At 33.0% G+C, this 14398-nt stretch overlaps 2 protein-coding genes and 1 pseudogene across 2 annotated transcripts; 2 read left to right on the top strand and 1 right to left on the bottom strand.

The window, feature by feature from the left end:
* Positions 1 to 1345: 1345 nt before the first annotated feature.
* Positions 1346 to 2438, bottom strand: LOC120137948 (ethylene-responsive transcription factor WIN1-like). Its single transcript, XM_039153583.1, has 2 exons — positions 2264 to 2438; positions 1346 to 1866 (listed from the first exon to the last, which is right to left on the bottom strand). The coding sequence occupies exons 1-2, from the start codon at positions 2341 to 2343 to the stop codon at positions 1404 to 1406; spliced, it is 543 nt and encodes a 180-aa protein (XP_039009514.1). The 5' UTR covers positions 2344 to 2438; the 3' UTR covers positions 1346 to 1403.
* Positions 2439 to 8105: 5667 nt separating this feature from the next.
* LOC120137946 lies at positions 8106 to 9889 on the top strand (annotated as a pseudogene).
* Positions 9890 to 10590: 701 nt separating this feature from the next.
* Positions 10591 to 13389, top strand: LOC120137657. The gene is made up of 6 exons (XM_039153353.1): positions 10591 to 10707; positions 10815 to 10882; positions 11833 to 12089; positions 12252 to 12342; positions 13091 to 13157; positions 13241 to 13389. The coding sequence occupies exons 2-6, from the start codon at positions 10878 to 10880 to the stop codon at positions 13292 to 13294; spliced, it is 474 nt and encodes a 157-aa protein (XP_039009284.1). The 5' UTR covers positions 10591 to 10707; positions 10815 to 10877; the 3' UTR covers positions 13295 to 13389.
* The last annotated feature ends 1009 nt before the right edge of the window (positions 13390 to 14398 follow it).

A 14398-nucleotide genomic window follows, 5' to 3' on the forward strand; every position in this document is an offset into this window, starting at 1 on the left:
TATATTAATTATATATAAAATATTTTCGGGTTCGGGTTCGAGGACGGGACAAAAAAAATCTCCGACGGGGCGCCCCGATAAAAAACCCGTCGGGGATCAGGTCGGGGATGGGGATTTATTTCGAGTTTGGGAACGGGATGAGCAAAACCCGCCCCGAACCCGACCCGTTGCCATTCCTACTTTTCTCATCCTCCATCCTTCCACCTTTCCTTTTCATATCCGATCAAATTCTATGTTTAATTAATTTATAACGATTTTATTTTTATTCTTTATAATGATATAAAAATAAATATTTTATATTTTAAATTATAAATTATAAAAATAAAAATAACTTCAAAATATTATAAAAACTATTAAATATTTTCAGTTACATAAAGAAATTTTTTAGAAGTATTTATGAAGAAAGACTTTAACATATAATGTAAAAAATATTTTGTCAAATAAAATAAAAAAAACTTAAATTAATATAGAAAAACAAGAACCTAATCGAATTAAAATGATTATATTAAAAAAATTTAAAAATTAGTTTAATTAAACCTAATCGATCTCAACCCTACTAATAAATGAAAGCCTTGAGAAACATTCCAACAAGGGGGCTATGGCCCCTAAATGTAAAAAAATAAAAAAAATTGGACTCATAAGTTCTAAAGCTAAAGAAATGGAAGATTACTTTCTATCCTGAAAATTGATAGATTTTAATTTGATCTTATTAAAAATATATTATATGATTTTAAATTAATATAATAATAAATTTACATTTTGCCTTTTAAGATATTATAAATTAAATTTGACCCATTAAAAATCCATAACTTACAACTTATTTTATCATTATTATAATGGACTTTTCATAAATATCTTGAATTTTTTAAGGTGCTTAGAAAAATTATATTATTATTTGATGAGCCTCTACCTTTATTAACATAAACTTTATTACTAAAAAATGAATAAAAATACAAAGTAATGATTTTTTAATAATATGGGGTAAGTATTATGTAATATATGTTCAAAAATAATTCTCAATTATTTGACATTGAACGCTCACACCCTGACATTCTTAGTGCTCAAACCTGGAACCTTAAGAAACTTCAACAATTCTTTTACCACTAAGAGGTTGCTCGATTCGTACATAAAATATTAAAAATGGCGTTTTATCAATCAATAGAGGATTTATTAATTTCTCCCTAAATAAATTTAGGGTTTTTATTCAATCATAAATTCACACGCAATCAAATTCGAATACATCATTAATCAATAAGCAAACAATTTTGAAAATAATTAAAAATAAGAATACTAAACTTTAAGGCTTACTAATGATTAAAAAGAATACTCGTTCCAGTACGACCCGAGAGCAATATAATCACAATGGCATGACATATGAACTTTGGAACTCTGATTCATATGGATCAGTTCCTGTTGAGAAGCTCTTCTATCATCTGCAATGCTGCCTTCTGTTCCTCGTCCAAGCCATTGTTGCCGACTTCGTCCACGACGGGTTCATCGGAAACAGGCATTTTGTCGGTCCGAGTCACTTCCCCGTTTTTGTTCCCTACTTCCACCGTCATCACCCAGCACGAATCCGATCGACTCCCTGCTCTCTTTTGCCACACTCCGATGTGGGAATTCTCGGTGTCGAGCCTTAGACAAGTCAGGGAAGGAGACGGGGCCTTGCAACATTTTCGAAGCTTTTCACTGAGGATCGAAGAAAGGGTGTTGCGAGGCGTGGTGGTATTTTCGTTTCCCGTCGGGTTTCGGGGCACCGGAAAGTTCGTCTTGGCATTACGTCCGCTTATCAAAACCGCTGCTTCGTCGTAGGCTCGAGCCGCCTCTTCGGCTGTTTCAAATGTCCCAAGCCATACCCTCCGTTTCCTATATCACAAATTGTACTTAAGATCAGTATAGTACTTGATAGCCTTAGCATGTGATCAACTACGTACACACATACATACTATTGAAACAAGCAACTAAAACATAATTAAATACTAATTAATTAATTTGTCAATTTGGAAATGCTCCCAGATGATGCATAGATAAGAATGAACACACGATTTTACTGGTGAAAATATATAATCAATAGAAAATATAAAGAAAATATATAAATTATACGAGAATTTGAAATTTTCAAGAGAGTGATCATCCCATCAACCTCCTTCGATCCATCCGGTCAAAGATGTACAGAAACAATTAGGAGCAGATCCTAAAAGGATGTGTATATGTATAAAAGAATGGATCATGAAGAAAAGAAAAGCAAATTTATTGAGAATACAGCAAAGGGTGGCGAATCTCCGAGACCCAAGAGCCCCACTGTCGCTGCCGGACACCTCTGAACTTCTTCGACTGTACCATGTTGTTGTTAATTGAACACCTTCCGATTGTACGAGAGAGGAGGAGAGACAGAAGCCGAGGAAGTATGTCTTTTGATATGTGGAAATTGTGGGATATTTGTACATATAATCTCAACTACAAAGGTGAGCTTATAGTATGCCAAGGGTACAATCAGTTTGGTTACTTTTAATTGTCTGAACATACAATTTGGGGTGACAAAACAAACTGTTTCATAATTCATAAATATGATGTTTTTTTCCATTAAATAATTAATGATCTATCTATTTTTTCACACTGAAGTAATGAACCACGTGGTGATGATAAATGCCAGGAAAAGGAAGAGAGAAAAATGAACCCTTTGTTCGTATTAGCTCATTTAATTAAACGAATATAAGATTTTATTCATGTTTATTTATTTAATAAATAAATAAATTTCTCATCAAACAGTTCGTTAAACGTTCGGTTCATTTACATCATAGTATGAATATTATGAACGTAGGTCTTGCACGACATGTTGTGGATATTAGAATTTAGAAAGATTTCTCATAATTTGAATAAGAAAAAAATAATATATTTTTATCATTAATTATGGGACATAACTAATGTGATATAAATAATATAGTTTTCAATAATTTGATATAACACAATTTGATTGTTTTATATAAATTTATAAATTGGAAAGTGTTGGCGGAAGTGGTTTAGATTCAGAAATTTGAGTTTGTAAGGTCAAGTTCAAATCTTACCAGTGTCTCTCTTTGTGGGTAATCTGTAATTTCATATGTAAATCTCAATTAGATTTTAAGTATGTCCTGACTCTGGACAGAGAGATCCACTTCTGATCTAAACTTTTTAGTACCAAAAAAAAATTGGAAAGTGTAAAGCCAATTAATTTTTTTACCACTTATGTTTGAACTACCTGATTTAAATGCATTTATTTACTTGTACTCTTAACAAAAATAATAAAAACCCACCACAAAAGAAAATTCCATGATCTACAGCATAATTGTCTTCAGATATTTTTTAATTTTTAAAGGGTAAACCATATGTTTAGTACTCTAAATATTACTTTTGTTATATTTTGGTCACTTAACTATTTTTTTTCAAAATCATATTTATTGTTTAGTTTTGATTTCATTTTGGTCACCCATTGTTAAAAAATTAACATAGCTATAGATGTGGCATTAAAAAAAATTAATGATGACGTGATATTATCTTATGGTAACACATTAGCATCACAGTTATTTTTTTAACGATGAGTGACTAAAACTAAGCGTTAGGTATAATTTTGAAGAAAAAAATAGTTGAATAATCAAAATGGAAGAAAAATGATAGTTAAGATATTAAACGTGTAGTTTACCAATTTTTAAATAATAATAATAATAATAATAGACAACTAAACCTTAACAAAATAATAAGATTAATATTTTAAAATTTTGATCTAAATTTAAGCCTCATATCCATACGAAGAACATATATTATTTATATTTATAATTACTATTCTACTTATAATTTAAAATACAAATTTTCACTTGTAAATCAAGTAAAATTGAAATAAAATAAACTTATTCAGCAACATCAACAAAGATCACTTTCATTAAATTAAAGTCTTGCCTCGTATTACCGACAGGGGTTGGTTCAAGTAGTAAGCAACTTGATATCGTTTAAACAATATCTCAAATTCAAGTCATTGTATATGCAGAAAATCTCTGCTGGAAGACTCACCCACCAAAATCAGGTGTATAGCGTGAATCAGTTCGAATTAGTCAAAACGGAGCCTTAAAACCGAAATGACAACTACAAAAAATCGACCTCGTATTTTTTAACAAACTTAGCTATAAAACTAATAATTTATTACTTTCATAGTTAGCTAAAATAATTTATTTGTTTAATAATAAAACTTAAGATTTCATAGTCTATACATAATTTTTTTTCTTTGATCTTTTTAAAATATTTTAGTCATATTATTATTTTTATTAAAATAATTCTCGTTAAATGAAATTTATTATTAATTAATAGTGAAAAAAAAATATTGTTGACAAGATATTTTCATAAATATTTAATTATTGATATATCACATATCACGTCATCTTCTTGCATGATTAGTTAATGATGTAATACATAACAATATTTTGAGTGATGTGACATATAAATTATGACATGTATATAATTTAACACATATAAAAATATCGTATCAGTAACATATGTTAATCATTCATCAACTAATAACTTTTATTTAACAAATCTAAAATTGATTTTTTTTTGGATAATTCATCAATTTTATTACCCAAAGAAGCATAAAAGGCTACAAAAAATGCCGATCTCAACACCTAATGTACAAACTACATACAAAAAATATCAGATCGGTTCTAATATAAACCCCATGAAGTATAAAGGTTAGAGTTAACTCTATCAGTCCTATTAATGTTTTTCCCCCTAAGCTTGATTCCTACAAATTCTTTGATGCAAATCAGGAGATCATCATTGGTTCGGTGGTATCCTCTAAATATTCGTCTGTTACGCTCCTCCCACAAATGGTATAAAGAAGCACATCATGCAAGCTTAAGGATTGTAGATAAGAGAGACTTTCCTTTCCAAGATCTAGAAGCCCAAACTAGCAATTCCTCCCATGTTGAGCATTGTTTATTGATGCTGCTGAGAAGTAGATTTTTTTTCCATAAGAATGAAGCAGTATCGCAGTCAAAGAACAGGTGGTTTCTAGATTCCATTTTATCATTGCACAGCACGCAATTTCCTTCGGTGATAATTCCCATTCGTATCAGTCGGTCTCGAGTTGGCAGTCTGTCGAGGATTGTCATCCAAGCAATGAGACTGTGCTTAGGAATATGTTGTGGGAACCAAATCAGTGAATGCCAGGGAACTTTGATTTCCTTCACCCTAATCTCCTGCCAAATGTCTTTAATAGAGGATGCACCATTCGAAATAGGTGTGGTTGCTGCACTGCGTAATTTGAGGATACGATTGAAACTCCAGCTGAAACTGGCTCTGTTTTCCATTTGCCACAGATTTCTACCCTTTATTACATAAGCATGGATCCAAGCAATCTATAATGAACCCTCTCCAGCCAGTAGATTCTTTAAGAGTTTGATCAAGCAAGCTTTATTCCAATCTTTTAGGTTTTTCAGCCCAAGACCACCCTCAGATTTTAATTGACAGATTTTAGTCCAGCTGACTCTTGCACCCGTAGCAGATTTATCTGAGCCTTTTCAGAAGAACCTAGAGCAAAGTTGTTCAATTTTGCTTATTATGGCTTGAGGAAGGGGAAGCTGCCGGCACCAGTAATTAGCAATACTGAACAAGACTGCTCGAGTCATTGTGTATGCAAAAAATTCTTGTTGAGAGACTCACTCACCAAAACCAGGTGTACGATACAGATCAATTCGGATTAATCAAGGTAAAGCCTTAGAACAGAGAGGGTAACCCAAAATAAATTGTTATTTGAACAAGCATTAAGGGCTTACTTTAATATTATACCTTAATTTTGTTCCTGGTATCTATTTATTTCAAACTAATACTTTGAATAGGCTGTCCCGGTGAGACTGAATTTGGAACTTAGGGTTAGATAGGTTCCCAAAAGGTGAAGAGCTGCACAGTTAATAACTAAGATTTCTATTACTAAATTTGACAAAATCTAATACACATATCTTAGTTGAAGCATTAAATAATATGGACTGAGAGGTGGTGAAGTAGAGTGGGATTCTCCATTACATGTGACGCTGAATCATGTGCTTTGCACTACTGAAAGTAACAACTCAGCTTCAGTATCTATTATTTTACACAAAATAATAGGAAGAACACCAAGGGTGTTTGTTTTTACTGTGTAAGGTCTGCAAAGCTCTTATATCTGCGCCGCGCAGACCACACGTAGACATTGAGCTTCGCAGACCGTTTGTTTTTTAGAAGACAAAAGCTCTTCTAACGTCTGCGTGAGGTCTTCTTGGTGCAGACATGGTTTTATGTCTTCAAATGTCTGCAGACGTCTTCAAAGAACATTAAAATTATTTAAATATATTTTAAAATTTATTTTAAAATATGGATTGATTTATTTTAAAACATGAATGGTTTTATTTTAAAATATGGATTGATTTATTTTAAAATATGGATTGATTTATTTTAAAATATAGATTAATTTTAAAATATAGATTGATTTATTTTAAAATATGGAAAAATTTATTTTAAAATATGGATTGATTTATTTTAAAATATTGATTGATTTATTTTAAAATATGGATTGATTTATTTTAAAATATGAAAAAATTTATTTTTAAATTTGGATTGATTTATTTTAAAATATGGATTGATTTATTTTAAATTTTGGATTGATTTATTTAAAAAATTATTATTATTGTAGTTGTATGAATTATTTAAATTTCAGTATTATAAAACTAAAACTATTTCAATTTCAATATTGCAAAACTCTTTTAAGTTTAAAAAATCAGTTTATTTATATTTCAATTTATTTTGGCAGTCTGCAGACGTTAAAAAACAAACAGTATTCTTCTTGCATACTGCAGACTTTTGGTCCACCTCTTCTGCTGCAGATACTTGCAGATGTGGTCCGCAGACTGCAAACATTTTACCTCTGCAAAAACAAACACCACCCAAAACTCCGGCAGATTAGCGTGAATTGTTTGTGAATCGTTCATTTATATTCGTTTATTGAATTATTATTTATTCATTTTGATTAAGTTAAAGTAATTTCAAAGTAGCATATATGTTCTATTCAATCATATCTTACTATAACTGTTGGTGTTTGAACCCGTTACTAGGAAGAACAACGATTTCTTTAACTACTTAGATAAGTTGGTTTGTGTCTTTTTGTTAAATTAAATAAATGAATATGAATAAAACTTTTATGTTCATTTAATAAATGAACGAAGATGAATGGATGTGTTATTTCAATGATAATAGAATAGTAAATTACATTAAATAATAATATTTTAAAAATTAAATTTATCTTTATTTATTTAATAATAATACTAATAATTAATGGAATATTTATATTTAAATTTTTTGATATTTTTATATTTAAAATTTAAAATATTTTTATTAAAAAAACAAATAAGGCATCAAGCTTTTAAAAAATAAATTTGACCCTCGAAGTTGAAAAAATCAATTTAACCCATTTATCACATCATCAGCCACATCACTAGCCACCGTGTACTACGATGTCAGCATCGTGAATTGTCACATCAAACCGTAACAGTCAACGCAAAAACCGTTAGTTAAAGGGTCACATTGAGTTCTTTTTTCTAAGTTCAAAAGCCATATTTAGTGCAAAAAAAAATATTTGGAAAACTATAAGGGCCTCAAATACCATTTTATCTTCATAAAATTATGATTTCATTTTAAAAATTTTACTAAATCTAAAAATATTCGATATCAATCTCTAAATTATTATCATATATTCTAAATTAGTCCCAACATTTTAAAGTGTTATATATTACTTCACAAGCTGTTTGTATTATTTCTTTTATGCTTCGGTTAACATGTCATTTTTTAAGGTAATGAGAATTGAACTCGTGACCTTTAGAGGAATTAATCTAATTTCTAAGGTCCTCGGAATTTTGTTAGAATGGCACTAGTTCGCCATTGACCTTCAAAAATAGATAGATTTCTTTTAACCAGTAGAATTGATGACTTATTAATAGAAGACTTAAATATACAAAAGATGCCTAACTTATGTCATTTTTTTTAATTTAGTGCATAATGTTTATTTCGTTCCAGTTTAGTACAAAAGAAAGCGAGTGAAGATGTAGGGTTTACTGAAGAACGATGGGCTAATGGCCACCCATGATGAGGAAACCGCAAATTTCTTCCAGGGTACTGAGGTCAACTGTGTCTTATGCACACGTAATCCAGATGATGGCGGAAGTTCTGTCCAGGATTTACAAATATCTACCATGTTCACTCATCACCAGAAGATTATCGTAGTCGATGCTACGTTGCCTAATGGTGATCCAGAGAAAAGGAGAATCATGAGCTTTGTTGGAGGTATTGATCTTTGTGACGGTAGATGTGACACACCATTCCATTCCCTGTTCAGGACCTTGGACACTGCTCACCATGATGATTTCCATCAGCCAAATTTCGCTGATGGTGCAATTACCAAAGGTGGGCCAATGGAGCCTTGGCACGATATCCACTCCCGACTAGAAGGGCCAATTGCTTGGGATGTCTTGTTCAATTTCGAGCAAAGATGGAGAAGACAAGGTGGTAAAGATGTGCTTGTTCAGCTGAGGGATCTTGAAGATGTCTTCATTCCCCCTTCACCAGTTACATTTCCTGATGACCATGAAACCTGGAAAGTACAGTTGTTTAGGTCAATTGATGGCGGGGCAGCTTTTGGTTTCCCAAATACTCCTGAAGATGCTACCAAGGTTGGGCTCGTGAGTGGAAAGGACAGTATCATCGACCGAAGTATTCAGGATGCCTACATTAATGCTATCCGTCGAGCAAAGAATTACATCTATATTGAAAATCAGTACTTTTCGGAAGCACTGGAGTCATGATGACGTCAAGCCTGAGGATATTAATGCTTTGCATCTGATTCCAAAAGAACTCACTTAAAATCGTTAGCAAGATCAAGGCTGGAGAGAGGTTTGCAGTTTATGTTGTTGTCCCCATGTGGCCTGAAGGAATCCCAGAGAGTGCCTCGGTTCGGGCAATATTAGATTGGCAGCGAAGGACCATGGACATGATGTATAAAGATATTGTCAAGGCTCTCAGGGACAATGGCAGTGAGGAGAATCCCACAAACTATTTAACATTTTTCTGCCTGGGGAACAGAGAGGTTAAGAAGAGTGGAGAATATGAACCTTCTGAAACACACGAAGCTGATACGGATTATGCCAGAGCCCAGGAGGCCCGTCGTTTCATGATCAATATTCATGCAAAAATGATGATTGATAGGTGATGGAATTCTCTCTAGTTCTTTATTATGTTTCTCTGTAGTATCTACATCTCAATTAACACTGTTTTGCTTTCTGCAGTTGATGATGAATACATAATAATTGGATCAGCCAACATCAACCAGCGATCTATGGACGGTGCTAGGGACACTGAGATAGCTATGAGAGCATATCAACCGTGTCATTTATCAGTCAGGCAACCAGCACGAGGTCAGATCCATGGTTTCCGCTTGGCACTGTTGTTTGAGCACCTCGGCATGCTTGACGATACATTCCTAGCTCCAGAAAGTGAAGAATGTGTCCATAAGGTGAACCAGATTAATGACAGACATTGGGATCTATATGCAAGTGAGTCACTTGAGCAAGACTTGCCTGGACACCAGCTCCGCTACCCCATTGACGTTTCTAGCGATGGAACTGTCAGTGAATTGCCAGGAACCGAGTTTTCCCCCGACACGAAAGCCCGTGTTCTTGGTGCCAAATCCGATTATCTCCCTCCTATCCTCACTACCTAGGGGATCCTTGCCTTGTTCTCAAGTTATAACAACTTACCTTGTTCTGGTTCAGTGGCTCTGGCATTTGTAGCAGTAATAAATCTTGTGTTCTAGCTTGCAGAGTTTCAGTGTTGGTTTGCTTTTTTTTTTGTCCCCCGCCGTATCGTTTATATCTGAACCTAAACAACCGTGATGCTATGGTCTGATTTTTAGTGCTGAACCTACACATTTGAAATGATAAAACATAAACATCATGAACAGTAACATAAAAATGTATATAATAATAATAACTCGTTGACAATATTTTCATATTTTAATCGTGATCTATAATTAAAAATTATAAGTGTCTATCAATATCCAACATAAATATCAAAAATAAAAATAAATTAACATCATAAGCTAAAAAATGTCATCCGAATCTTAAAAGACAACGTCGAATCTAACTCAAAAAAACGCTATAAAAGTTGATAAAGAACATACTACAAAAGCCGATAAAATCACCCGATATCTTCGTAAGAAAATAGGAAAAATAATTAAATAAAAGAACAATATAATTCATATTAAAGGAGAGGAGAGAGGGGGGAAATAAAAAGAGAAGTATAGTGGACGTCCTTGTACAATTCTGGAAATACATTGTAGTCCCTGTAATATTAAACAGAGCAGTGGCGTACATCCTGTAACGGTTAGTAGTCTACAAACAATTGAGACTTCGGTCGTAGATATACAAGTTAAGTTTAAACGGAACAGCTCAGGCTCAGCTAGCTTTTACGAACCTCTCTAATCTATACATTTTTTTCTCTCTTCCCAAATAAATAGTAGTAATAATAATAAATCTGTAGCATTTTCTCACCTTTTTCTCTCTTTCTTCCCCCAAATTACTAGAAAGCAGGCTGAGAAGAAGAAGAATATATAATAAAAAAGAAAAAAAATCAACAAAAACCCAGTTAGTCACTGTTTTACAGGTAAATTCATTTTGGTTTCTATGTTTATGGTGGGTTTTTGTTTCATTAATTCATGTAAATTTCATTACTTTTGGTTCCTCAATTGTTATCTTGATGTTTCATTTCAGGAAACCAGATTCCCATTGATTTACAGATCTGTTTTAGCTTCTGTTAGTACTTGCTTTGTATATATGGGGTAAGTTCCTTTTTTCTTCTTTTTGGGTGTTATGATTTTTCTATTTTATGGGCTTTTATTGACAAGATTGAATAGTTTTTTGGTTGGATATGTTTTTTTTTATTTGGGTTCCTCTTTGTTTGTGGTTGAGTCAATGGAGTATTTTTTTTCTTCATCCTGCCCCTTTTTGTTCTATTGTAATTGACATGCTCAGCTTGGTTCTTTAATAATATGATTTTGTAGGATTTATTATGTCGATTGTTACTTTCTTTTGCATCTGGTGTCCGTGAACCTACTATGGCTGTGTTCGATAAAGAAAAGGAAAAGTTTTCTCACTTTCCAAACAATTATATGATTGTAAGTTACTGGTTTAGGCAGAGGATATTTTGATGCCTTGCTATTAATGTTAGATTAGAAAATGGGAAATTTTCAGATGTTGTCTAGTGGTTCTGGTGTAGCAGATAACATTTGTTTTATTAAGTGGCGAGTGATGATTTTTGGTTGAGATTGATATTGCAACATTTGAACCCACTGTCGAGAACTATTTTGCTTAGTAACCTTACCACCATACTGGACATCGTTGTGCAAGGTCAATGCATGGTTTCAATCATGGATTCAAGTGTAAGATCTATACCTAACTAGCTTTGTTCCAACATGATGAAGCTTTGGGTTCAAGTGTCATAGCGTTCCATTTATGGAGGATAAGCTTTGATTCTTAATCCCTTTGTCTTGCTAATTGATGAACCTATTAGGTGTATCAGTACTGTATCTTGATGTATGCTTTTTGTTGCAACTATGGTTCTGCTGCTGTTTATTGTACTTGATAAATGACTTTTACGGTATGCTTTATGTGGACTTGTATTTGTGAAATTATCATTTGATATCTTCCTGATGAACTTATTATCGGGGTAGTAGCCTCAGCTAGAGTTTTTGGCAGCTGGTATGATTGTGTGTGATTTGTAATATAGCAGTGGTTGTCTAGGATGCTATAAGAGGACGACTTTCAATCCCTTGGTGAACGAGTCATCAAAAGGACTAAAAGTTCAAGGTGAGACAGGCAAGAAAGCCAGCATATCGGAAGGTTTCTGGACCACTAGCACTTGTGATATGGATAACAGTGCAGTGCAATCACAGGGAAGCATTTCATCAATCAGCACAAACAACCAGACACTTGATCCACATGGCAGAGTTGCAGCTGCTAATGCCCCTGCTGAATTTGTGAATCATGGCAAGTTCCCATCCCTTATATTACCTCGATTGGATTAGCATTTGTATGTAACAGCTTTATGAACCTCCTCTTCCTGCCTGAATAGTTGTCTTTGGACCTCATTTGGTACTAAAATAAGACGAGGCTGTCTATGCACCATCTCATAACTGCACTTGGTTGCAGGCCTTCTTCTCTGGAATCAAATTCGGCATCGCTGGGTGGGAAACAGGAAGTCTGAAAATCAGGAGAAAGAGGAACGAGAACCAAAACTAAAGTGAGTTATTGTCAGAAAATATTGATAGAGGGTGTTAATTTATCTGCATTTTGTCTGGAATTACTAGATATGAAACAAGTTCCACATAACTAATTTATGTGGTAACCTTCATTTGATCATTGCCGTTCAGTTCTTTCATCGGGGCTGTACAAAGGCACAAGACAAAGAATAAGAGATTGTATTTCCACAAAAATTAAATTCTCAACTTCAAATCTTCTGGATAAGGGAGCAGCTTTAATTGTTCTGCCTTTTAGCTGCCTTTGTCCTTGACAGGATGAGTTTTGCTACCAAATCACAGCATTGTTTTAATAATACAATAATGACAACCTTAACCTGACATCAACCGCTCTGCTTTATTTAGAACCATATCATCTATAATCTCGGTAAAGCGAGTCCCCTTTTTATAGTTACCATATACGAGGCTTTGTTGGTCTTTCTCTCAACCACGAACACGGGCTTCCTTCATTAAGTCACATTTCTGTTCTCTGCATTCATTGCTGCCATGATGAATGGTGCTTGCATAAAGTTCGAGTGTCTTAGGAGTTGTCTCAAGCAGTCGGGTTTTAGCAAAATCCGGATGCTTGTCCATATAGAACCCGTATCCAATGTAGTAAACGTTGAAATGGAATACCGTCTGCTTACGGAAAACTACATCTGGTATATCAGTATATGATCCTTTGATCATTTATGAACTTTTTGGTTATCTCGTCGGCACTCATCGTCTGTTCACGGAATTCCTGCTTTGCAGTTGGAATGCGACCTACGAGAGTTTACTCGGAAGCAACAAGTCATTCCCTCAGCCTATTCCTCTTTCTGTAAGTCCCAACAACAGCAGCAAGCTCATGGAATCATGAATTGCTTGCTAATCTGATTTTGCGTCTCTCATGCTAAATGACAGGAAATGATAGATTTTCTGGTGGATGTGTGGGAGCAGGAAGGTTTGTATGACTGATCAATTAGTGCATTTGAAAGATGGTTACATACCAACATCCATCTGCTTTGTTGTAACGTTTTCAGTTGTTTTGTTTGCTTTCATTCATTTGAATATGTAATGACAGCGCTATGGCTTTGAGCAAATGAACAGAAGTTATTTTCTTTCATAAAGATAAAAAGAAAAGGAAAATTAATAGATTATACTCTTTAAAACATCTTGATTATAGAAAATTGTTTTATTTACATGGTTTTACTCTTAAACGATCATGCACAATTTGTTATAATTTGTTCGATTTGTGAACATAAACGAGTTTGTTCATGAATATAAACGAATCGAATATACTTCTGTTCGCATTCCTCAACTTGTTAAATTAACATAAAAATCTTGTTCATACTTGTTTATTTAACTTATTAAACGGACATTTTATGAACGATTTACGAACAGTTCATTAAACGTTCTGTTCATTTGCATTTTTATGCACAAAGAATCACATTTTTTTCTTTGAAAAAAATGAAGAGAAAGAATTTAAATTCAATTTATATTCATATTTTAGTTTACTTTTTAAATTATTTATGTTCAAAATGAATTAATTGGGGTTTTCGGATTCGGTATGCATTAAAAAGTTGGACAATGCCCTAATTTCTTTGAATATATAATTTTCTAAGATTAAACAAGTGTCCATGAGTTCTTGCATTCACCCAACATCAATCGGTCGTGGAAGTAAGGGGTTCTATCGTTGGGTGTTTGGTCCGTCACAAAATGTTAGGTGTTCGATCAATTAGCGATATTAATGATGATTGACGGTGTTAAAGGATTAAAATTATGTTTTTTTTTTGTATTTTCGTAAAAAAAAATTGGATATGACAAATACAATTTTAAGTTATTTTAATTTAAATAAAATTTTATAAATGCGACGCATGTCACTCAATATTTTTTTTAATGGCCGTGACAGACTACATATCTAATAAAGTAACGTCGGAAAACATTACACCTACTTTAAACGTTTTTTTTAAATACCTATAATTTAAACAATTGTTTTTGCATTAACAAAAAAAACATAAAAAAATTAGGGAAGAAGGGATTAATAGAGAATTCCAAAAGGCAAAAATGAAGTTTGAAACT

The sequence above is a fragment of the Hibiscus syriacus genome, unplaced genomic scaffold, assembly GCF_006381635.1.
Source record: "Hibiscus syriacus cultivar Baekdansim isolate YM2019G1 unplaced genomic scaffold, ASM638163v2 tig00110676_pilon, whole genome shotgun sequence".
NCBI lineage: Eukaryota > Viridiplantae > Streptophyta > Magnoliopsida > Malvales > Malvaceae > Hibiscus > Hibiscus syriacus.